This window comes from Drosophila ficusphila, unplaced genomic scaffold (genome assembly GCF_018152265.1).
Source record: "Drosophila ficusphila isolate 14025-0441.05 unplaced genomic scaffold, ASM1815226v1 contig_414, whole genome shotgun sequence".
NCBI lineage: Eukaryota > Metazoa > Arthropoda > Insecta > Diptera > Drosophilidae > Drosophila > Drosophila ficusphila.
Genome location: NW_025064328.1, coordinates 13,274,795 through 13,300,289, shown reverse-complemented (window position 1 = coordinate 13,300,289; position 25,495 = coordinate 13,274,795). Strand labels below are relative to the sequence as shown.

Sequence of the window (25,495 nt, the reverse complement as noted above, 5' to 3'; positions counted from 1 at the left end):
ATACAAATTTTGCGAAATTTTTAATTAAAATTGTTTATTAAGGCCAGCAACAATGGAAGTTTTATGAACATATTAATTTTGCCATGCAAAAACAAATATGCACATTTCAATTCTAGTGCTCAACTTTGTCATCACTTCTGTGTTTAACTTATTTAATATGAATGGCATAAACAGTTGATAAAACTATTTACTTATCCATCATCAGAGTCACATTATCGCACAGATGCACATCGCATTGTTTGACAATTAATTGAGAGTGGGTAAAGTTTTAAATGAAAACAATATACCCTTAAAATTAAAAATAATGGATTTGAACGCATCCAAAATACTAATTTTTCATCAGAAGAAAAATTTATAACATTTTTAACTTAACTAACCAAATTAAATTTTTCTCGCAGAAACGGGTTGTATTAAAAAAGTATTATACAAAGTCAAAACACATAAGCCTTTTGAAAGAGCATCAAGTATACCATTAGTGGTAAAGTTTGCAAGCAAAAAGTCTGGAAATGACGAGTTCAAGTCGGAGGGCATAGGCCAAACATGGCCTTCGCTGATTATGGAGGAAAAGATGAGCCTTGGTAAAAGGAGGGGGGAAATAACTCCATACTATCTGAAATGCAGATGATTATGATATTTGCCAACTGGCAGAAACTTTTTTAATAAGTTTGTCAAAAGCAAAGTCTGGCAGGCCGAGGCCGTTTTTGCACAGAAAACTCGTCGCTTTCCGCCTGCTCGTTTGGCATTTTGGAGCCGTTGAGCAAGTTTTGTACACAGGCGGTCTCTGTCGAACAGAAAACCCATTGACCTTTGACACCTACGCAACACCTACATTGAAGAGGTTTCCACACAGTTTCCACAATTTCGGTGGAGCTAGGCAAACAAATTTAACCAATTACTCTCAAAGCAAATAACCAATCATCATAAATATCATTTTATATAACTTACGGCAGCCAATAAATTTGAAAGACTTTTGCAATTTATAATGAAATGGCATGAAATGTTTGATATTTCGGAGGCATGTGGAGTTTATTCTATTTTTAAATTTAAAGTTTTATTGTTGCCGTATATACTTAAGAATACAGCTGGCGCTTTAATTATTCTCTGTATTATAATCTCTAACTCTCCCCACATTTCTTATCTCTCTCTCCCCTTTCTCTCTCGAATCTTACTTTGCTTTAGTTGTGTTATTTTTTCCCCTGGTTCAAGCGGCGTCGGTGGTGTAATGGTCAGCATAGTTGCCTTCCAAGCAGTTGATCCGGGTTCGATTCCCGGCCGACGCACATGTAGATTTTTTTATACTGCTCAAATTTTAGAATTTTTTACTTTTTCTAAAATTTGTAGACTAGCTTAACTATTTTTCCTTTTTGTCGAAAATTGTTTGATTTATATTTTAACTTAAAACAAAATTGTTCGCGTATAATGTGTTCTAATTTGTATCCCACTTACCAATTATGAATTTTAGTTCAACCACCTGGCACAAATAAATTTATGGAAATTGCTCAAATCATCGGGAATCAAAGAAGCATAACTTTTTTGGTCTTCATTTCCGCTGCAATTTGACGTTTTGCATTCGAAATGTGATTGAGCGGCCAAATCAAAAGTTGGTCGAAACACAAATTATCCATTAGACGGGACATCAGCGCGCTCATAATGGGCAGCTTGGCTATTATCAATTCAAGGCGATTAAACGTTTATCGAATGACACAACATGGCTGGTGGTCTCCCCACCACCCCGACATTCTATATCGCGTATATATCCCCGTTCTCAATCCCAATCGCGATCCCCAGCGCGCTGTCAATGCTGTCAACATAATTAACGGCAAATGTCTGCGGCCGACTGGCAGCCAAAGTCTCAGGGCCATGACAAGAAGTTATGCGACGGATTGTGAGGACGACGATGATGATTTCCACGATGATGGTCGGTGGCCCAACGCTCCCGTTGTAATTTCCCCGCATAATTACACGAAATATGTAAATGAGTGAAGGCGTCGCCAGCGCTTGACTTTGACTTTGGCTTCCGTCTTGGGTGTTCTGCACAATAAAAAAAATATGTGATAAGCTTAATGATCTATATATAATAACATAAAAGATAAAAGAGTAACAAATTTTTAAAATATTTTTATATAGTTTTACTAAAACAAATAAAATTTAATTACATTTTAAGACACTTGATTTCATAAATTTTGTTTTTATTTGTCTAACCAAAAAATGTATTAAAATGTATTTTCTTTGTCATTAAGGCAATTGGTTACTTATTAATAATTCCACAACCACATTTCCATAATTTTATATCATAGAAGCACACCTTATTTCTTTGCAAGTGCTATGTTCCAGGTCTTCCTAGCCTTCATTGTTTGATTATTTATATGAAAGGTGATGGTGATTACGCGCAATTAATGCATCAATGCAATGCTGCTGAATATTGAATATATTGAATACTAATGATGCGCACACACACTCCAGATAATTGCGGGCCATAAATTGCAAAGTCAGGGATGCGATAGATGCCGAAAGGAGCAAGATTCAATGACTCCTACTCGAGGGCAGCAAACTCCAAGTACTCCGCACCCAACTACTAGTTCGAATAGTGGCTGCTCGTCTAGTCGATGTCATTGGCTGCAGACACAGACATTCTCCAGACAGACATACCGCCCTGTGGCCATATCTCATTGTCATAACGGACAGTGCTGACAGTAAATAATCCATCAATAATTGCATCCTCCAGTTGGCCGTCGGGTTGGTTCGCCTCTCAGCTTCGAGTTTTTCCAGTTGGCTGTTGGTTGACTGGCCCTCGGCGATTTCCACTCTCGGCCATGGCCAATGCTTTATGTCAATTCTGCTGACATTAATCATGGCAGTTTTGATTGCCCGATGTCGCGTTCTGCTTAAAATTGCCCACCCAAGGGTTTGACAACTAGAAAAATCTCCTACTAACTCTCATTGGGTGTCCGGTGGAACTGGTTTCCTTGCTGGGGGATCTCATCTTGATTATCGTTGTCTATTCGTGGTGATTTGATTAGAGGCTGCAAGGAATCCTGGTTTTTAATAATCCAGTTTAGTAACCACTGGTAAACGTTTAAAAATTTAATTAATTTTTTAACGATTTCACCTCAGGAATATAATTTTATGATATCTAGAAAAGTTCGAAGTCATATTTAATATTTGGTTCTAGATTTTTTCTTACTACAAAGAAAAACACGTTAGTTGTGCACCTGTTGGTATAAATTATGTAGCCCCTGGTTTTCCAACTGAATTGAGATATACCCACAGAGACAACCGCTGAAGTGGTTCGTTTGTATTTGTTTATGTTAAATATTGGAGTGCATGTGGAAGCCACTAAAAGAGGAGAGTCGAGTGCCACTTGAAGCCATTTTCAGGTCAACTAATGGTGGCATTTCGGCAAGAGCAAAGGTAACAGGTAAATGGAATACGGAAGGAGTTAAGGAGTCAACGGGTAACAGAGGAGCGGCATATGCATCGTCGGCAACAACAGCAATAAGGCGAAGAACTTTTTACTGGAAAAGTGGATTTTCTTTTGCGCCATTTTGCGGCATTTTACGTTTCTTTGGCTCGGTTTGCTGCTGCTGCTTTCGCTTCTCCTTCAGCTTTCTTCTCCTCCTGGCAGTTTGTTTGTTTGCTTTTGGCTTTGGCTTTGGCGAGTTATTTACGTTTTGCTTCACACAGCAACTTAACCCATGCCCACCCCACTTCTACCCAGTGCCACTTCCACTTCCATATCCCCATCCAACCCACCGCCAAACCGCTCGACACAAAGTGGTGCTCGTGGCTGCGTCCAGGCGCAAAAGTGTTTGTAGCCTCCAGCAAGCTTATTTAGCCGCTCAAGAGCCTCAGCAGACGGTGGTTTCTTTGGGGGTCGGTGGAGGATTTCTTTGGGCGGTTCCTCGAGGGGAGCGAGGGGCAATCTGGGTCAGGGTTCAGACTCAAAGATTGTACCTGACATAGAAAAGTTAAGCGCCGGAGGGTCAAGTGAAGGAAGCGAAGGAAGTGAAAGGATGTGGCCCTGTCGATCTGCTAATTTTTGAAAGTAGTTTGCGGCTTGGGAAACCAAATCAAAGGGGCATATGAAAGTAACGAAATGGGCGAATAAAATGGTTCGCCTAACTCAAAGCATTATGGCATTTTGAATGAAGAAAGATGGAAAGACAAACCACATTATTCCCTTAATTTTTTAATGGGGCTTTGAATAAGAACCTTTCTATCTTTTTTTTGCTTGTTTTTATGAGTTTATTCATAAATAATGTTATGTAATAATATTTTTTTTTGTATCGCTGAGATTGTAATCCACACCTTTTGGCCACATATAGCGATGGCTTGGCAATACCCACATGCCAAAACTCAATCGAATGCCAAAACTCAATCCAAACACGGAACAATATTCAGTGACAACCGAACTACAACACCAGCAATCAAATCAGCCAATCAACTGTCGATTACTTAAGCCATTTTCAATCAACACGGCCAAAACCAAACCCGAAATGGGCTAGCACACACACACGCCCACGTAAGTATGTGGATGTAGATACAAAAGCCCGCAGATACAGATACAAATTCATCTGCACAGCCGGCGAATTACAAATCTCAAACGCACAATAAACGCAATTACACGGGTGCGAAAGAGAGAGAGAGGGCTGAAGTGAGTGAGTGGGATGGGGAGAGAGCGGACCACAGGCCACAATCACGTGGGCCAAAAGGAAATTGAAAGGCTGGGCGCCAAGGATTTATGCAATTTCGACCGAACAACTAACCATGGTTGGGATTCATCAATCAATCAGCAGTCAATACATATGGCCAAAATGATTGAAGTCAATTGCGAGAAAAACAGCATTTTAGATAAGTGGTAAGGGGGAAGGTAAATGCCAAGGGGAGCGATATAACCGTGGTTCCATTTCCAATCAGCAATAAATTATTTACACCAAAAGTAAACAGAACTTTGACAGTGGATGTCCAGGAATATTTAACTAAAAACAACAAAAATATCTTAAATTTAAATTTTATATAGTTTTTATTTTATCTTTTCTTTAACCAAGCGATATGCTGGAATAATCCTAATATCCTTACCTTTTCCTGTTTACACCCTTAGCCAATTTAATACTTTCACATTTATTTCAAACCTTTTCTATTCTGTACTGAAATATTTTCCGAATTTTACCCATTTGAATCAGAGAGAGTGGAAGGCAATTTTGACAGCTCCAACCAATTGGCTATCATTTTCTTCCCCACTCACAGACGATTGATACAAAAGTTTTGTTTTCATCAGATATTTACGCACACAGTCAGACACCCTTATACACACACACACCCACACACAATCAGGCAAACAAGCAAACACCCATAAATTTATATAGACAAAGTTCAATGCATAGCAAATATTGTATCTTATGAGTTTGTCTGGCAGATATCTTGCTTGTTGACAATGCATGAATAGGATAAATACTTGCAAATTGTTTGTAGTAAATAAATCAAAATGTATCTTAGCTTTTCTGGCTTATAATCTTTTAAAGGTGTTTTACTAATTCATAAAACTTTCAGGCTTGTATGGGCGGAAAACTTTTGTGTCAATTTGTCATCTGCGGTCGTCACAAATTGCAAGTAGCTTTGGTTAACACTTAAGATAAAACACTGTTCTTTGGAATTTTCCAGTAATTTCCAATACATAAATTCCTATTAGTAGTTAAAATAGTTAGTAGATAAAAAACATACCTTACCGGCCTGCCTCAATTATTTGTATATGTTTTGGTTTGCTATAAATGAATATATTCAGGCATAACTTCAAGGCCTGTTTCTTATCAGTTGCACTTAAAAAGCTTTCATTGTCAAACAGGTGTTTTAAAATTTTTAAAAATTGGTGGCCAACAATATCATTAAAACTGAAAAAGCTTTCGTTGTCAAAACAGGTGTTTTAAAATTTAAAAAAAATTAGTGGCCAACAATTTTATTAAGACACTAAAATGTGCTATGACAAACTGCTATTCGCCAGCCACTATTTTACTGTCGAAGCTTTTAGTCATGATTTGGTTCTGTGCGGAGTATGGTGTGGCAAAATTGGTGCCTTCAAGTGCTGATCGTCCTCCTGCTACTGAAATTCGTTTGCGCAGTACAGGAAACACCCAGAAAACACCGTTGGACCCCAAAGTTCGGAACCAAGAGGACACAGATACCACCACTGCTGATCAGTACGTGGAACTACACGGATGCCAATTTGCAGGCGTGGTGTGTTCTACAGCAAGGCTCTCAAAGGACTCGTCAGGCGGTGATTCAAGGATGCTTGGCCTGTCAAAGCAAGCGATGTGGTCGCCTTTTGGCCGGCGGATCAGGTCCAGACTCCGATGGACATTTAACCTTGGAGGCAGCCATCATGGATGGCAGCACTTTGCAATATGGTGCAGTGGCTGGAATGGAAGGAGTCCGGAACGCTATCCTTGTGGCAGATGCCTTGACACGATATACGAAACACACCCTGTTGGTGGGAAAAGGTGCGGAGAAGTTTGCCAAATCCATGGGATACAAAGAAGGTAACCCACCGAACAGGCGAACAACAAAGGCACTCCAATCGTGGTATTTGAATCGTTGTCAGCCGAATTTCTGGCGTGATGTGCATCCTTCTCCCACGAAAAACTGTGGTCCATATTCACCATTACCCCCACATTTGCTCAAGCAACCAATGCACCAGGAGTACTCCATTATTGGGGGTCACCACGATCAGCTGGCGTTCATGGCATTGGATGAGGAGGGTAAGATCCATGTGGCCAGCCACTCGAGTGGCACCCGATTTCGAATCCCCGGAAGAGCGGGCGATTCAGCGGTGCCAGGTGCTGGAATTTATGCAGATAACGAAGTCGGTGGTGCGTTGGCCTGTGGAGATGGAGATGTCCTGATGAGACACCTGCCCGCCTTTTTGGCTGTAGAATCAATGCGATCAGGAAAAAAACCGGCCCAGGCCGCCGAGTGGGTGATGCAACGCGTTTTAAGATACAATACCGAATTCAATGGTGCCATTGTTGTAGTTAATCGAAAAGGAATATACGGTGCAGCCTGTGCAGGACTCGATGAATTTAATTTTGTGGTAAGCGGGGGAAAAAGATATCTCAGCATGGCACGGGTTGAGGGAATCAAGTGTTTGGAAAGGGATGAAATTCAGGATGGCGGACCAAGGGGATTTTTTCAATCAATTCCCGAGAAAAAAATGGTGCCATGATCAGAAAGAAGAAATTTTTAGAAATTAAAGATGTCGCGTCTTAAAACTACTTTTAATGAATGACGTAAAACTCTTGAACTTATAATCGAAGTAAATGTACAATTTAAAATACACTTTAAGCTAGATTAATATCACTAAAATAATATTTCACACAAAAATACTTCAATATCCTTCGTTTTAAGTATTAACCATTAGCTTTAAGTCGATCCAACACCTGTTATGTCTAAAGTATATTACCTTAGATGTTTTTGCTTAACTTTTTTATTTACTTTTAAGCAGATTTACTTACATTTACAATCCGCGCACCAAAATATTGACCTACTCTCATTTTTGTTTGTATCATTTGGCTTTTTCTATTTACCATGGCTAAAAAGTTTTTACTCGCCCCAAATAAGCTCCCAATTTTGGTGTAACGATTTCATTTTTCCCGCTTTCTTACATTTGCATTCTCCTTCTCGCATTTTTATCCCCAATTCATCTGCTTTGCATATTTCTTTGTTATGTTTGTATTATTTTCGTTTCCTTTTCCATTTTGTGGTGTTCCCCGCCCTTTATGTTCTTGGATTTTGTAACGTAATCCCCTCGTGTTGGTTGTAACAGAAAATCTGTTGTAAATGTATGCAAATAAGTACAGCTGTGCTTTAATTTGGCCAACAAAGTTTGACCCTAACCTTAAAGTTATGCTGCAAAATGTTTAGCAGAAAATCAGTATTATTATGTTTAATTTATAGGTTTAATTTAAGTATAATGTTAGCCCGTATATAAATTTAGAAATAAGGAAGTTAAAGTCAATTGATAGCATTTAATTAAAAGCACAAATGTTTTACTCAGTCATATCTTTTCCACACACATGGCCAGTGTATCATAAAATAAATTGCCATAACTTACGCCAATCCAATCGATAAGTTTCAGATAACTGCGGGCAAAATAAATTATCAAATGACCGGTAACGGCCAATTGAGGAACCTTTCACAGGCTTAAAAACTCACAATACTTTCGATAAGAAAACGCCAAAAAATAAAAACAATGGAAATCAAAACGAATGGTAATAAATAATTGCTAATTAAAACATTATAATGAAGCCTATGACTCAAGCCAAATTAAATTTAAAAAACTTTACAGCACACTCGTTTTGTCAGGAATAAGCCAGATAAGATTTTTAAATGGCCAAGCAAACAAAATGAACATTCCGTGATATAAGTCCGGCAAGAAATACTAATCTATAGGAAAACATCTTGAAATTGCTTAGCACAACAAGTGCTGCATTGTAATTTCGTTATCAGTCTGTTGACTGATTATTGTGAATTTTCTCAAGTGTCGCAAAACAAACGTGAATTATTTTCGATTTTTTCCAAATTAGTTGCAGCTTAGTTTCAGTTCTGATCGGTCGACGAAAGGTGTTGGAGGTTCTCAAAAATGTTGCGCTCGGAATCGCTTTTTATTTCACTGGCTATTCTGTTGGCTGTCCAACAAATTTCAGCAGATATTTCTCCTGTAGTGAGGAATGCAGCCGATCCTCCAAAATGTTATAGCTGCGATGGCATTAATTGCTTGAGAACAACACGTCAAAATGCTACCGTCAGCTGTGCTGATAAACTGGATGTTTGCGTTACCATCTATGAAGATTGTGAGTTTTGGATATGGAATATAGTAAAATTTGTATATCATTATATATTCCTTTCAGTTGCTGTTAGTGAACGTGGCTGTTTGTCCCAGATTTCCTTGGCTGGACAGGCAAAATGTGCGGCCAAGGACAACCAATGTCAAAAGTGCAGTGGCCAATTGTGCAATAATCAAGGACGTAGGGATTTCAAATGTATTCAGTGCATTGGTTCTGAAGTAAGTAAATAAGTATTTCTACACCTTAAGTATATAAAAATATTTTTTTCTATTTTTTCCCCTTAGTCTTCTTCATGTAATAAAGGAGCCACCAAATCCCTTACCGCCTCCCAATGTGGACTTCCCACTTCGACCAATTCCTACTGCTATGTCAAAGTCGTCGGTGACCAAAAGGACAATCTGCAAAGAGGTTGTGCCCTCTCCGTAAAGGAGCAGCAATCCTGTCTGGAGGATTCACAGTGTTCCCTCTGCCTACCGGATAATGCCAGCGATTCCGTGGCTTGCAACAATTTTGATTTGGAATTGAGCTCAAAATCTGGTGCTGACCAAACTCAAAAGTTTGTTAGTTTGGGATTGGCCTTTATTGCCTTGCTCTCGCTGAAATTGCTTAATTAATTTTAAATAAACAATTATAAAATAAAGAATCATTTTCTCAACAGATGTTTTTGGTTTTTGAATCTTATCTGATCTTTTGATTGTTTCAATTTTTCCGTCAATTAATTAACACGTGATTCTTGGAATAACACCACAGTTCAATCACAGGGGGTTCTTTAGCCGACAGTTTTTTTAGAGGGCACTTCAAGTAGTTACATTAAGGGTAGAATTTATAAGAACACTTAAAATAATTAGGTAATATTAGGACATTTTTTTAAAGTTTAGAGCTTTTGAGTTTTAATAAAGAATTGGATAAAAACCAGACCTTTTTCAATGGTTAGTTATCTCAAGGTAGTGTTGTTTTAAAAACTTGATATTGGTTTTTAAAATATGTAATTATTTTTTAACGAATCTAGCTTACAGTTTCTACGAATATATCCTAAAGAAAGCTTTTTATTGCTTTACTTTAGATACAATGTCGTTTTTCATAATCTCAAGGTTTGGGGATCTTAAACTATCAAGTAGATGAGTAATTACTTTATCAACCGTTGTACATATTAGAGTGTCCTCTGCTGTCGGTTCTTCATAGAAGACTCTCAAGTGTTTGGCCATTTCCATGGACATTCACACACACAATCACACGTGCCGGCGTGACACACTGACAGAACTCGCTCTTGAGGACACTTCACTGGAGCATTTGAAGTGGACGGCGGTATAAAAGCCGATCGCAATGGCCAATTGCCCGACAGTCGAAGCCCCAAAATGAAGGCCCAAACAATTGCGAAGGTGGTGAGTGCGGTGGTGCTGGTAGCTCTGGTGGGTCATGTGGCCGGTAACACAATTATCAGCTGCCACAGCTGCGAAGGAGCCAATTGCCAAAGAGTTCAGTTGAACAAAACAACGTCCTGCGTGGATTCTTTGGACTATTGCGTCACCATTTATGATGAAGGTATGTGAAATAAGATATTCGATAAAATCTATTTGTTATTAATAATTCCAAAAAAATTCCAGCCAAGGTCTTGTTCAAGGGTTGCTCTCTGGAAATTCCCTATGAGTTGCGTTCAAAATGCGAGGACAATCGATCTTGCTACAAATGCAACACTAAAGAGTGCAACAATGTAGGATCCGCCAAATATTCGTGCATTCAGTGCGATTCCAGCAAGGTAAGTCAAAAAAGAACTTTATGCAAATAATATTATATCTAATAATTAAATTTTAAACCCCCAAAAAGGACTCCAACTGTGCTTCGAACGCCGCTACTTTGGAAGCCTCCCGCTGTACTGCACCCACTGCTCCAAACTCCTACTGCTATGTGAAATCCTCGGGTGGATCTATCGTCAGGGGATGCTCCACCACCGAAACCGATCAGCAGACCTGTCTGAATGACGCGAATTGCCTTTTGTGCTCCCCCGGCGATATCAGGAACTGTAATGCCGCCGACATTGCCGAAAGCTCGAGTATTGGAAATCGATTCATTCGTTTCTTAAGATAACTCTTTTGATGTATCTAAAAAACCAAATAAATTTGTAAATCAACTAATTAATAAACAAACAGAATAATTTATTCTAAACTGCTACAGAAACACTTACAAGGAATTTTTCCGGAAATAGTTTTGTTACTGAATACAGTTTTACGAAACATTAAAAGATTAATATACTTATAATAAAATACAACAACGTAGAAAGTTATCTGAATAGTATATGCACTTTTGTACGAGACCTTATAAAATAAATTACAATTAATTGTATATCATTGCCATTTAAAATAGCTAAGATACAAGCAGTTCAATAGCACAAACGATAATTTTATTTAAGTAGGATACAAAACTTGACATGGCCATGGTTAAAAAAAAAAAACAAATTAAGTTACCGATAACAAACCGGATTTCCTTTCGAAGTATTTATCGAAGGATTTTATATCTAACGATAATAGGACGTGTTATCAGGTCTGGGTTGAATCACCTACATTTTTTGTCGATTAACAGCAATAACCTTCAGGTGGACTCACTCAAAATAATCAAAATGATCCAATTCGTTGTCTAATCTAGCCATTTAACCGATTAATAGCAAAAAATTCCATTACCGTTGTAAACTTGTTTATTTACTTCTGACTAAGGAACTACTTAGAAAGCTGCCCCACAAGAACTTGGCCACTTGAATGCAATAGGGCTTAGGAAACCCCACAAAGACAACAGAATTGTTTATGTAATTTCTGAAGAGATGGAAGGCAATCACTTAACGAGTTTGCTTACACACTTCATTCAGCTATCTTTGTAGGAATATCAGAAATATCCTCTTGAGCGACTTGGCTTTATATAAAACGCCGGATTGCGATTGAAAGCCTTTCAATGCTAAATGTTCCTTCTCCAATGTCAAACTTAAGTTTTCCTCAACTTCTTCTGGCACTGCTGCTTTTTGCAAGCGGTTGTGTTTTGGGATCGGAAAAATGCATTTATTGTCGGGGAATAAATTGCCAAAGGAGTAGTTATGAAGCGGAAGAAGGATGCTCTGATCGATTGGATGCCTGTGTGAGTGTTTTTCAAGGTGGCATTATTCAGGCGCAAGGATGTCTGGAAAATCTGGAAGACGATTGGAGAGAAAAGTGCTTTAAAACTAATAAAGGAAATGGTATAGATTGCGAGATCTGTGTGACAGAAAAATGCAATAATTTGGGATCTAAACTAGCTAGCTGTCTTCAGTGCAACAATACCGTAGTGAGTATATAAAAACCCTTAAATTACACATGTTAAATACTTATTTCTTAAAGGACTCCGAGTGTGCCGAATCTCCTGGTCTTCTAAAAGCTGTACAATGTCCTATTGCCAGAACAGGCAGAAGTTTTTGCTATGCCAGTTTGGAGGGAGACGTTTTGGAAAGAGGATGCTCTCTGACCCTTGCAAATCAATTAAATTGCTTAGCGAATCCAAATTGCCATTTATGTGATCCCTTAGAGCAAGCCCACTGCAATGATATGATTGTTAAAGCAGATGATTCTCCAACCACTGAACTACCATCAGAATCCACAAGTTCATCCACTGAGTCAACGCCTAATTCAACAGTTACTACAGAACCAACATCAAGTTCTTCCACAACTTCTTCAACAAGCTCTTCATCAAGTTCTTCTACAACTTCTACAACAAGTTCTCCAACAAGTATTCCAACAAATTCACCAGAAACTACACAATCCACCACAGAACCCTCTACAACTGAAGAAATACCCACCACAACGAACAAACCCAATTCGGCTTTCGGATTCCATGTCTCATTTTTCCTGATCTTTGCTCAATTGGCACTTTTTATTACAACCCACTTAAGTAATGAAAACATAGTTTAAGCTCCGATTCCCACGACCTTCACCAAACCAAATCTTTGTATGAACGATTAAACGAATTTTTATGATACCACCATAAATAATTTGTAGTGATTATTGGCAATCTTTTGGTCTTTATGCTTGTCCCAAAGTTCGGTGCTGGACTTGTTATGTCAGTGAATTAAGATAGATAAGATTTAAGTCTATATAAAGCCAACGCATTGAACACAAATGTTTGACAAAATGTGAAATCATGATCTTTTATAAATCAGGTTCGATTTAAAGATTAACACACTGGTTTTTACTTGGCCAAGGTTGATCGAAATTCTTAACTTATCAGGTAATAACAAAGTAATAAATAATAAAAAATAATGCAATGAATTCATTAAAAGTTTATTTTTACTGTGATTGTTGAATCATTAATATGACTCTAAAAATTAAATTTTTGAGTTGGTAGTACGTATGCACCTATTTCATGACAATATTAAATAGCTCAAATATGCTGCAATAAAACTAAGCAATATACATTAAAAGATTATGTTCTTAGGAAAGCCTTTACCTTTATCTAGGGGTTTTCCAATCAAACTATGTATGTATATGATTTACAACCGCAATTTAATAAAGCGCCATCTAGATGACACGTTTTGCTATCGATTACCGAAATTGGTTATCGTTTATTGAAGCTTTAAGCCATTTCTGGTCTCGCAAAAAGTTAATCGAATGCAGTGATGATAAGAAACTAAGCGAAAGGCGTAGTGAATGCAATATTGGCAGGGCTTTGTCAACTTGATGGCCTCCATTTAGCCGCTTTTTATGATAGAGATCCTCTATCAGTCAATCGTATAGTGCGTCTGTCCCTTGGTGAAAAACCTTATCAGAATGTGTAAACGTTTTCACGACTCCGTTTTCGCCTGATTATGGTCGGCTTATCTGGATAGTTTTTATTGTTTTTTATGTTAATTCCCCTCAATCGGTTATAAATAACGAAGCTTTATCGGCCATAGAGCTATGGCAACAGCGCCTGCAATATAATCGCCTCGGTCCCCTAATATAGAGCAATAATCAAACAACAACGATAGGACCCATCGATCGATCGATTGCCTCAGCTTGTCGCCGGTTGAAAATCTATAAAAGCCCTCACTTCAGCCAGCTAAAAATTAGTTGCCCGAATCCATTTTTGTGGCTAATACGGAAATACGCGAGTCGCCATCCTGAAGTGGCCCTCAATCGATCATGAAATCAACGGCGGCAGGAGTAGCACTGCTACTTCTCGTGTTAAATCATTCAAGTGGTAGGTGTTTTGCCTAAAAAAAGGATAAAGGGTAATCCAAAGTGAAAGTGACTAACATTGAAAAACGAATAAGCAAAAAGAAAAGTATAATACGTGAGCAAATAAAAAGTAAAAGAAAGAAACCTATGAAAACTAAAAACGTTACATAAATGAAAAAGTGTAAAAAATCATGAGAAAAAAATAAAGAGCGAATGAAAATGACAAAAATCAATTAATTGAACTGATTAATTAGTTGTCAAAGTATATCCTTTTTCTAACATAAATCTCTGGAAAAATGAAACCGAATTGAAAGTTTTCGAAACGCAAAAGTTAATCCTCATAAAGTAAAACAATTTAACTACAAAATCAAACCAGTTCTCATATTCGAGTACAAAGAGTGAAAACGAGTATAGAATTAACTTGGGAAAATCCAATGAACAATATACAACAAAGAACATTAATAAGAAGATTGACCTATCTAATCTACCATAAGTATCGGCTAGTGTTATTCCCCATCAGACAATGAATTAAAGAAGTGTATGTCCGTCAATCGCAACGCCTTTAATGACTCATGTTTCGACATGGGCTATATTGAACCCTTATCTATTATCAATAAAACTACTTCATGATGAGACATAAGCGTGTAACTAACACTGATTACAAAAGGCGTAAAACGTTCAAAGTAAAATCATGATGAATCTATTCGTTAATCAAGTTGCGAAACACCTGCAATCTTAATCAGAATTTTCGAGTGACTTGAAAATCCAACCATTTTGATTTATTTGGATTTAGCAGAAAAAAAGATTATAACGGGGATTTGGACTTTGAGAGGCGGAAAAAGCACGTGTGTATAGTGAAATCAAATAAAATAATGAAAATCAAAAAAAAAGTTCAAGTCCAATTCATATACTTTCTTTTGGGATTAAAGCACTAAACTTTTTGGAATAACACTATGAAATCTTCATACTTTCTCTTTTTTCCTGGTTCAATATACAAGAACACGCTTTGTTAAAGATAAAGCGCGGTGATCGGCATTGAATTGGTCATTTTATGGTTGACCGCAAAGCAATTACTAATTTATTAGCTGATTACGCGGAAAAAGATCGCGCCGATGTGGTAACAGCAGCCATCGGACATCGCTGGCCATAAATAATGCGAAATTCGATTACCGGTCAATAAACAGTAAAACACGTAATATGCCGCGTGCTGCCAATATTTATGGGTTTATTAACGTATTTTCCAAGGGTTAATGCTTACTTTCAAGAGTTAAGGTCTAATCACATGTCTCGTGATTACATTTAAAGCCAGTTACTTTTATTTTTCGGATTGTAGCCCTAAACCTTGTAGAGTTATTTTGTGTGGTAGGATGCTCACCTACAAGGCCCACTGTATCTTAAAATAAAAATAATAAGAATAAGAGATAGAGACCAGAGATATATAATCATCCCTTTAGGTCCCATAGAATAAGATTAAGACCAAGTATTACCGCTCAAGAAATAAGAGAATGAAAGGCATTGAGTGCCTGGCGATTGAAAGGAGCGGTTGGTAAAATATATTAAAGTGATTTAAATAAAATACGACCTTGACATTCTTTAACATTTATTTTGTAGAAATTTAAGCATTTGCTCACACACTTTTATGCATTTTGGCATCGGAAATATTTTATTTTAAATCGAATTCTTTACAGATGCGTTTGTCCACAATTGGCATTCGGGTCCCATCAACTGTCACGAGTGTTCCGGCCTCGATGAATGCTCTGCGGGATCTGGAGCCTTAAGAAAATGCCTGGAAAACGAGGCCCAAAGCTGTGTGGCCATTTTCGATAACAGTGGCGCTGTAATTCAAAGGGGCTGCAGCGATAATTTGGAGTCAGTTTGCACAACGAGTGGGGACAATTGCTACGAGTGCCGATCGCACGGTTGTAATTCCCTGAAAACCAATGAAGATTTGCTTCAGTGCGTCGTTTGCGATGCCCAAAGCGATGACAATTGCGTTTTCGACATCGAACTTGTGACTGAGAGAAGGAGGTGCAACCAACAGTGTCTCACTGCACTTTATCCCACGAACAGCGAAGTGGGCGCTCCCTTGGAATTGGTTCGCAGTTGTTTGGACGATCTCGATTTGGATGATCGCGAGGCCTGCTCCGAAGGAACACTTGAAAATTGTGTAGCCTGCAGCTCGGCAAGTTGTAACACCGTGGATTTGGGAGTTCGAGGCAGTTGTAATTACTGCAAAGGAGACTGCAGCAGTCCGCAGTCGATAACCTGCAGAGCTGTTCCATCGGGAGGCAATGAGGAGAGTTGCTTCATCGAATTCGATGAGGCGGGAACCATCTACGAAATGGGTTGCCTAAGTCAATACAATGTTAGCGATGTTACCCTCTTAGAAACCAATAAGCAGCTATGGTACTGCACTGGTGACAATTGCAATGTGGAATCTGCTCTGGCCAAGCCAACAACTTGTAATCTGTGTAGCTCTCGTACTGATGAAGATTGTGCTGTGGCTCCTGAAAATGTGGCAACTAATACCACATGCGAGAGTCTTGTGAACTCCGATTGTTATTCGAGGATTCTGGATAATGGACACACAGAGAGGGGTTGTCTCACCAGTTTGGAGGGCGAGGATTACCTGGATTGTCTCAAGGATAGCAACTCCACCAAATGTGCGAGGTGCTCTGGAGAAACTTGCAATAAGGAGGTGGGTTTGTCTTTAATTATTATAAAGCACCTCTAAATTGTATTTAATTGATTTCTTTTTAATACCCTTTAATATCTTATTTTCAGCTCCAACCCACTGAACGTTTGAGTTGTCAAATCTGCGATTCCAGTGAGAGTTCAACCTGCGAGGGAGTTCCAAGTGCCTCAGCTCTTTGCCTTCTGCACACCGCCAATCAGCAGTGCATAACATCCATAGATCTCGCGGGAAATACCCAACGTGGATGCAGTGCCTCCGTGGAATGCGATTCTACAAATCCCAGGAAGTGTCAGACATGCACTGGGGAAAATTGCAACACCGTGAATCTGAAGAGGGTAGAAGATGGCCAGCCAGGATTGTGGGGTCAAGATTTGCCCCTAAGTTGCCAGAGTTGTGCGGATGCCACAAGTTGCGCCGCCACCGAACTTTCGAATGTAACCTGCACCAGTGAATCGGAATACTGTGTGACGGTATTCAATGCCGAGGGATCTGTGACCGCCAAGGGATGCAGCCAAGTGGTTGAGGAATCCTGGAGCACTTACTGTGATGCCAACGGAGGAAACTGCCACAACTGCAACTCGAATGGATGCAACTCGGCAAGATCGTTGGATGCCTACACCGAATGCATATACTGCGACTATGAAAACGAGGATTGTGCCACCAATGCTGCGAATGTCAAGTCCCGTCGCCTTTGCAATGGTCAATGTATGACCGCATCTCGCAGGAGATCCAGTGAAAGTATTGTTTACGACACGGTTCGAGGATGTTTGGATGACAAGGAACCGGAGGATCAGGCGATTTGCATTGCTGGAACCGATAACGATTGCAAAGCTTGCTCTGGAGCCAATTGCAATGTGGATAATCTCAATGAGAGCACTCTTTCTTGCTTTAAATGCTCTGGAGATGAATGTGCTGATCCGGACGCCAGTCTGTGTAGCCAATACAGTCCCGAGGATCAGTGTTATATCTACTTTGACTACGAGGCGGATATCAAGGCCATGGGCTGCCGTTCCGATTTGGATGAGGAGTTCGTGGATGATTACTTCCACTCGCTTTTGTTCTGCAACACCAGCAATTGCAACAACTTTGAAAATTTGCCAACTCCCAAGCAATGCATCGTTTGTGATTCATCCGAGGATCCCAACTGCGCCACGGATCCCTCGAAGATCACTCTGATTGGAAACTGTGGAGTCTTGCCTTACACCAGCTGCCAAACGCGCGTCAGAAGTGAGTTTTGTTATTTTATCTTGTGATATATTTTATTTTGAATTTTATCTTAAACTAATAATGATAATCTTTCAATGTTTCCCAGATGGTATCACCCAGCGAAGTTGTCTGAGCAGCTTGCCCCGCGAACAGTTGGAGGAGTGCCTCGCTGGCACCGGAACCTGTGAGGTTTGCACCGGCGATCGTTGCAATGCAGAGATATATCCCGCCGATCGTCGTCGCTGTCAGAGGTGTGATTCCGTATCCGATCCCACCTGTCAATCGAATCCCGATGCTGCGGAGGTGTGTCCTTATTACCTGGAGAACGAGGGATGCAGTGCCAAGTTGGTGGATGGAGAAACCTATCGCGGTTGCCAGCGGGAGTTCACCTGCGATGATTCGGACAAACAGCACTGCCGCTTGTGCTCCGGCAAGGATAACTGCAATGTGGCGGATCTGTATAACTCATTCATCGGATATCCCAAGAAGTGGTCCACTCCGCCAGTCAATTGCTATACTTGCAATGGCACCGAGTGCCAGGGATCGAGTTCGGGAACATTGCGCAAGTGTACAGGCAATGATGAGCAGAATTGCGCCACCGTTTTCGACGCCTCTGGCTTGGTGATCCATCGCGGTTGCTCCGATACTCTCTACGCAGATGCGGAGCTCCTCCAGTTCTGCGATGAAAACTCCAGCAATTGCAAGTTCTGTCAGTCGACGGGTTGTAATAACGCCACTTCATTGAATTCCTATGTTGACTGTCTGTACTGCGATGGTAGCGATCAGGCCGAATGTGTCCGAAAGGTGGGAGATATTACAAGGACTTTATCCTGCCAGGGCAGCTGCTTCACTGGTCTATACCCCCGCAACAAATCGGATACCAATCCTATTTACGATCTGTCCCGCGGTTGTTTGGATGAACTGGAGTACGATGATCGTGAGGCGTGTGCAGCTGGCACCTTGGAGAACTGTGCTTCCTGCTCGGGTGCCTCTTGCAACAAGGACGACGTGCCGGAGGATCGTCTGAGCTGTCTAGTCTGCCAGGACTCGGATTGCGAGACCACCGTCAGTGAACTTTGCTTGGGCTATCGGTCCGGGGAACAATGCTACATCCACGTGGGCGATAAGAGCATCGAGGCCATGGGTTGTGCCACCGATCTGGCAGATACTTTCCTCTTCACCAACCGCAGGGACTTGTATCTCTGCTCTGGCAACGATTGCAACACCAAGGATAAACTTAATTTGGAAGGCGTGTCCTGCAATATCTGTAATTCCACCTATGATGACGGCTGTGTGAGTGGCAGTTCATCTGAAGTGGCTGTTTGCCAGCACTACATTAACCCCGATTGTTATAGCTTTTTAAATGAGGGTAGGTATTAAATATAAAGGTTTTACTATTTAATATCAAAATTCTAATCTATTCTAATCTAATCCTTTCCAGATGGCGTTTTGCTGCGTGGTTGCCTTATGGACACGGATGACGAAGTCTTTGATGAATGCTCCAGTTCTAGCAGCACCAACTGCACCATTTGCAGCACGAACAATTGCAACAATGAGGTTTATCCCACCGATTGGCTGACTTGTCTACGTTGCGATTCCGCCAGTGATGCGGACTGTGCCCTGAATCCCTCCAGCTATTCCAGTTACTGTCGCACTTACTCAGAGGACGATGCCTGTGTGACTTCTTTGACCAACGGACGCACTCGTCGTGGCTGCCAATCGGAGTTAAATTGCGACGCATCTCAGGGTGGAAATTGCCGGATCTGCTCCGAAGCCAATTGCAATGATGTGGACCTGCAGTCGGGATATGTCGGTGAGCCAGGAAAGTGGACGGACCTCCCCTTAAGCTGTCACGTTTGTACGGATGCCGCCAGTTGTGCCGCCGTTGGAACGGAAACCACCAAGTGTGAGGGTAACAACAAGCAGACCTGTGCCACTGTCTTCAATTCCGAGGGTCAAGTGGTGGCCAGAGGATGCAGTGATGCGGTTCAGGCTGCCAATACGGACTACTGTGATTTGAACAAGGATAGATGCCTGCAGTGCAAGTCGGATGGTTGTAACAATGCCCTCTCCTTGGATGCCTATGTGGATTGCTACTTCTGCGATGCCGAGGACGATGAGAACTGTGCGTGGGAGAAGCCAGAGACAACAAGGAAGTGCCAGGGTCAGTGCATGGTGGGATTGTATCCTCGCAGCTCCTCTTGGGACTCGGCACTGCTGCCCACTCGCGGTTGTCTGGACGATCTGAACGAGGCGGAGCGAACTTCCTGCGCCGCAGGAACTCATTCCAACTGCACCGCCTGCACGGGATCCCTTTGCAATGGTGATGATGTCGTTGCGAACCCACAGGAGTGTTACGTCTGCAAGGATCCTGATTGCGAGGACCCCGCAACGGCTAAGTGTGTGGCTTACAGGGAGGAGGACCAATGCTACTTAGCTTACGATGATTCCAATGTGGTTGCCATGGGATGTGCCAGTGACTTTGAGACGCAGGTGATCCGGGAGCTGGTGGCCCAGCAGAGGTTACTCCTTTGCTCCGGACAGAGATGCAATGACTACAGCATTACACCAGATCCCGAGACCTGTTTGCAGTGCAGCTCCTTGGACGATCCTCGATGTGCCACCAATCCCAATCAGCTGCTTACCACGGCCATTTGCTCGCAGTTGCCCTACACGCAGTGTGTGACCCAGATCGATAGTCAGGGCAGCACCATTCGAGGATGCCTGTCCAGCTTGGGTGGCGGAGATTTCTACGAGTGTCTGACAGGCGATGGAGAGCTCTGCAACACCTGCACTGGCGATCGTTGCAATGGATTGAGCGTGTTCCCTGCAGATCGTAGGAAGTGCTACCAGTGCGACTCTTCCAGCAATGAAAATTGCGCTTCATCTCCGTCAAGTCTCACGAGCACAGTGTGTCCCGTTTACTCGAAGGACGAGTCCTGTGTGACCACCTTGCTGGATGGCGTCACCTACAGGGGTTGCAACTCCTCACTCACCTGCTCGAATCCCTCGGACTCGAGCACTTGCCGAATTTGCAGTGCCGCCGATGGCTGTAATACCGTCAACCTGGAAAGGATCTCAGAGGATGGCTTGCCTGGAGCTTGGCAGGATGTGCCCATTAGCTGTTTGACTTGCTCCGGCACTGATTGCGCTTCTGGAGGTGGCACCCTAACCAAGTGCACGGGATACGACAACTGTGTGACCGTCTTTGATGCATCCAGTTCAGTTACCCAAAGGGGTTGCTCAGAATCAGTGTTCGAGAGCAGCACTTACTGCGATGAGAACCCTGCCTCCTGTCCGCGCTGCAACTCGAATGGTTGCAACACCGCCGACTCCCAATCATCCTATGTCGAGTGCATCGTTTGCGATTCAAGTCAGAACTCCACCTGTGTCACTGATCCCACGCAGATCACAAAGACACGTCAGTGCAACGAGCGTTGTGTCTCGGCATTCCTGCCTTTGTTCGGAGAAACCGAGGACCCCAGTTATGCGCTGATCCGCAATTGTTACGATGACCTGGAGAAGGAGGATCGCGATGCCTGCACGGCTGGAAGCAAGAAATTCTGCGCCACCTGCGAGGGAGCCAAGTGCAATTCGGAGGACTTGGTGGCCAGTCGACAGAGCTGCTTGGTTTGCCAAGGCGACGAGTGCCAGAGTCCAAAGGCCAGCAGTTGTGGAAATTACAGGGAGAACGACGAGTGCTACATTCAGTTCGATGAGGAGAGGTCCATTTCATCCCTCGGCTGCTTGAGTGAGTTGAGCCACGAGGATATCTATCTGCTTAAGCGATCGAAGAGATTGCTGACCTGCAGTGATAACGATTGCAATACCATTGAATCCGTGCCGGAAAGTGAGAGTTGCACATTGTGTAGCTCGCGTACGGAAGCCAATTGTGCAATCAGTCCTTCGAGTGTGACTTCTGCTACCACTTGCGCCTTCGGTGGCTTCCCTGAGTGCTATTCCCGTGTTCTTTCCGATGGTAGCACCGAGCGAGGATGCCTCTCCAGCCTGGAGGATGACGAGTTCCTTTCGTGCTACAATGGTACTTCGAGCTCCTGCAGCTCCTGCCAAGGAAGCGGTTGCAACCAGCAGCTCTACCCCAGCGATCGACGATCCTGCCACGTTTGCAACTCCGAGACGGATGCCAATTGCGAGTCCAATCCCAGTAGCCTCACTGTTTGCTATCTGTACGAAGCAGATGACACGTGTGTGACCAATCTAAGGAACGGAGTGACCTACAGGAGCTGCTCCTCCTCGCTGAGCTGCGAGGCGAATGCCAAGACCTGTGTCCACTGCGAAGGCGATGGCTGCAATTCGGTTGATCTGGCTGCCAAGTCGGATGACAACATTGGCAAGTGGCAGGATCTGCCGTTGGAGTGTCTCACCTGCGAGGGCACCGGTTGCCAGGCGGAGGAGATTCCCGCGGTCAAGTGCCAGAACAACAACGAACAGGATTGTCTGACCGTTTTCGGAGCAGATGGCACGGTTACCCGTCGCGGTTGCCAGGATGAAGTCGAAGCTGATTCCGCCATCTCAACCTACTGCGGTTCCAATGCCGGCAGTTGCCCCTCTTGCAAATCCAACAGCTGCAACAATGCCACCGCTCTGAGTCAGTACAACACCTGCATCTATTGCGACTCCTACAAGGACTCCTCCTGTCTGTGGGATCCAACGAGCTCTACTCACAGGACTCGTCTGTGCCAGGGACAATGTATGACCGCTCTCTACGGAAGCAGCGATTCTGGATTGGATCTCATTCGAACTTGCTTGGATGACAAGGAGGCAGCGGATCAACTGATCTGCGCCAGTGGAAACGATACATCTTGCACCGCCTGCAGTGGAAATTCCTGCAATGTACAAGCTGTGCCGGAGGATCGCCTGAGTTGCTACACCTGCGAGGGCGACGATTGCGAGGATCCGCAGCCCAAGACTTGTGCCGTCTACAAACCGGAAGACAGTTGCTTCATCTGGATCAGCGAGGATAACGACTTGCAGCAACTTGGCTGCCTGAGTTCCTTCCGCAACCAGGATCTGGAGGCCATCATCAAGACGAAGCGGATATCTGTGTGCAACGGCACCAACTGCAATATTCCCCAGCTCCAGAGTCCGGTGGAATGTGCCGTCTGCGATTCCCGAGAGGATCCCACTTGCGCCACCGATGCTACTGCCATCGGCAATTTCGAGACCTGCAGCCAGTTGCCGCACACCGGATGTTACACCAAATTGGAGGACGGTGAGTTTAGCATGATAAACTTTTTCTGATTTTCAAATAATTTATGTTTAAAATTATGTTTCAGATGGTTCCACTAACCGTGGTTGCCTGTACAATCTTGGCCAGTCTGAATTCGCCGCCTGTCTTCTTGGAAACGATGCCAACTGCTCCGTGTGTTCCGTTGATGGATGCAATCGTGAGGTAAATATACCACAAAATACATTTTAATATACCCTAAATTCTATTTATTTGTATTTTACTTTTACAGATCTTCCCTGCTGATCGTCAAGTTTGCTACTCGTGTACTTCTGCCGATGATTCGAGCTGCGAATCGGATCCCACTTACACTTTGGCCTGTGCGGTGGTCAGTGATACGGAGACCTGCAAGACCCTCCTTACCGGAAATGTTACCACTCGTGGATGCAGCAGCCTTGTGGAATGTGACACTGATGACTTCCAGAACTGCCGCAGTTGCTCCGGCAGCGAGTGCAATGCCATCGATTTGGCCAATCGAGTCGATGATGGTCAGCATGGATTGTACCAGGATCTCCCCCTGAAGTGTCACACTTGCGTCGGCGAACATTGTTTGAGTTCCCTGGGGCCTGCTGTTACCTGTTCCCGGAATACCGAACAGGATTGTAAGACTGTCTTCGCCGCGGATGGAGTGACGGTGACGAGGAGAGGTTGTTCCGATGATGTGGATGACTACGAGGATCGCTATTGCCGCAAGAATCCCCAGTTGTGCTTCACCTGCAAGTCGAACGAATGTAACGACGCCTGGTCCACGGATGAGTATGTGAGCTGTACCTTCTGTAACTCTGCCAACAAGGAGTCCTGCGTCACTGATCCCACGGAATCTGGTTTAACTGAACGCAGTTGCAAGGGTCAATGTTTGGTGGCTCTGAATGGCGAGAACTTGATTCGATCCTGTTTGGATGACAAGGAACTGTACGATCGCCCCTCTTGCACCAACGATGAAAGTGGTACGAATTGTGCCAGTTGCTCTGGAGAGAACTGCAACACCTTCTCGTATCCCGCGGATCGATTGAGTTGCCACACCTGCGAGGATTCCTCTTGTTTGAGCAGCAAGTCCCAAGCTTGCTTGGCCTACAGGTCGGATGACTACTGTTTTGCCAAATATGCAGCTGATGGAGGACTTGAACTCCTGGGCTGTGCTAGTAGCCAGAATTCATCCAGCTTGGAGGAGTGGCAGGAGGCCAATCAGTTGTATTCCTGCACAGGAAGCGAGTGCAATGAACTGAGTCGATTGCCCAGCGAAGGCGAGTGTCTTTCGTGTGATTCCAGCAGATCCTTGGAGTGCGCCCAGGATCCCACGTCTGTGATTGGATCCATCTCCTGCCACGCCCCCAATTCCGATTGTATAACTCGTCTGGAGAATGGCCATACGATCCGTGGTTGCAAGAGTGCACTGAGCACCAGTGACAGCGACAGCTGCGTGGCCAATGGAACCTGTGCCGTGTGTTCCGGAGCCAAGTGCAACTCGGAGATCTTCCCCAACAACCGACGACGCTGCCACATTTGCAACTCTTCCGCAGATGAGAACTGTGCCAAGCAGCCAAATAGTTTGGCCATCTGTCCGATTTATGCCGCCAATGATGGATGTGTTACCTCTTACAACGATGGACTTTTGCGAAGAGGATGTGCCAGCGAATTGGAGTGCGAAATCGACAGCGAGGATCACTGCCAGAGGTGCTCCACGGATGGTTGCAATACGGCCGAGCTCACGGGCTCCGCAGGTGGACTTTCCGGAATCGGACTGGGTCTCACCATCGTCCTTGCCTGGCTGATCAGCTTCACTCAGCGGTTTTGAAGTTCCATTTCCTCCATCTAGTTAGGTAGATTTATATAAAGTATTCTTATGAAATTAGATTGATGTAATGAGGACGATCGCACGATCTATAAACGATTTGTAAATAAACCAAATGACAATCTTAAAACAATAATTCTTGAAGTTTTTACTTATAACTTTACTTTAAATATTTTTTTTAATTTTTGTATGGTTCACAGAAGAATATTTTCTTGAGTTATCCCTGTTAAAAATATATAAGTTTATCTAAAATTACGTTTTCTACAATTGGTTAGCATCCCCAGTTTCAAATGTTTTTTTTTAAGCAAATTCTTTGCCATTTTTCGAGTGTCTAAACCAAATATATATTTAAAATGTGAACACTTCCCGGTCTTTTTCCCTGTCCACACTTTGTTGGTCTGTTTTGGTAGAGTTAACGCCTGTCTAGCTCCGAACTCCTTCAGCTTCTACACCTTTTTCTCGCTGAGAGATGCCAGACAGATTTTCCCCTCTTTTCGAACCACTATTTCCACGTCAATTTTTCGCTCGAATAAAGTTGAAAAGTGA

General features: G+C 42.6%; 5 protein-coding genes and 1 non-coding gene across 6 annotated transcripts; all 6 read left to right on the top strand.

Moving 5' to 3' along the window:
• The first annotated feature begins 1,208 nt into the window (after positions 1-1,208).
• On the top strand, positions 1,209-1,280 carry Trnag-ucc. Its single transcript has one exon. It is a non-coding gene; the product is annotated as a tRNA-Gly (tRNA).
• A 4,769-nt stretch (positions 1,281-6,049) lies between these two features.
• Positions 6,050-7,354, top strand: LOC108090636 (L-asparaginase-like protein GD25160). Its single transcript, XM_017189413.1, has one exon. It carries the CDS (start codon positions 6,050-6,052, stop codon positions 7,214-7,216), a length of 1,167 nt encoding a protein of 388 aa, XP_017044902.1. The 3' UTR covers positions 7,217-7,354.
• A 1,230-nt stretch (positions 7,355-8,584) lies between these two features.
• LOC108090666 lies at positions 8,585-9,496 on the top strand. Its single transcript, XM_017189447.2, has 3 exons — positions 8,585-8,843; positions 8,901-9,055; positions 9,122-9,496. The coding sequence occupies exons 1-3, from the start codon at positions 8,633-8,635 to the stop codon at positions 9,449-9,451; spliced, it is 696 nt and encodes a 231-aa protein (XP_017044936.1). The 5' UTR covers positions 8,585-8,632; the 3' UTR covers positions 9,452-9,496.
• Positions 9,497-10,187: 691 nt separating this feature from the next.
• LOC108090662 lies at positions 10,188-11,012 on the top strand. Its single transcript, XM_017189444.1, has 3 exons — positions 10,188-10,379; positions 10,442-10,593; positions 10,662-11,012. The coding sequence occupies exons 1-3, from the start codon at positions 10,193-10,195 to the stop codon at positions 10,920-10,922; spliced, it is 600 nt and encodes a 199-aa protein (XP_017044933.1). The 5' UTR covers positions 10,188-10,192; the 3' UTR covers positions 10,923-11,012.
• Positions 11,013-11,798: 786 nt separating this feature from the next.
• Positions 11,799-12,840, top strand: LOC108090669 (threonine-rich protein). The gene is made up of 2 exons (XM_017189451.1): positions 11,799-12,143; positions 12,197-12,840. The coding sequence occupies exons 1-2, from the start codon at positions 11,799-11,801 to the stop codon at positions 12,761-12,763; spliced, it is 912 nt and encodes a 303-aa protein (XP_017044940.1). The 3' UTR covers positions 12,764-12,840.
• A 1,071-nt stretch (positions 12,841-13,911) lies between these two features.
• On the top strand, positions 13,912-25,085 carry LOC108090858. The gene is made up of 7 exons (XM_017189744.1): positions 13,912-14,030; positions 15,697-16,706; positions 16,793-17,930; positions 18,016-19,278; positions 19,351-23,142; positions 23,207-23,322; positions 23,390-25,085. The coding sequence occupies exons 1-7, from the start codon at positions 13,973-13,975 to the stop codon at positions 24,950-24,952; spliced, it is 8,940 nt and encodes a 2,979-aa protein (XP_017045233.1). The 5' UTR covers positions 13,912-13,972; the 3' UTR covers positions 24,953-25,085.
• The last annotated feature ends 410 nt before the right edge of the window (positions 25,086-25,495 follow it).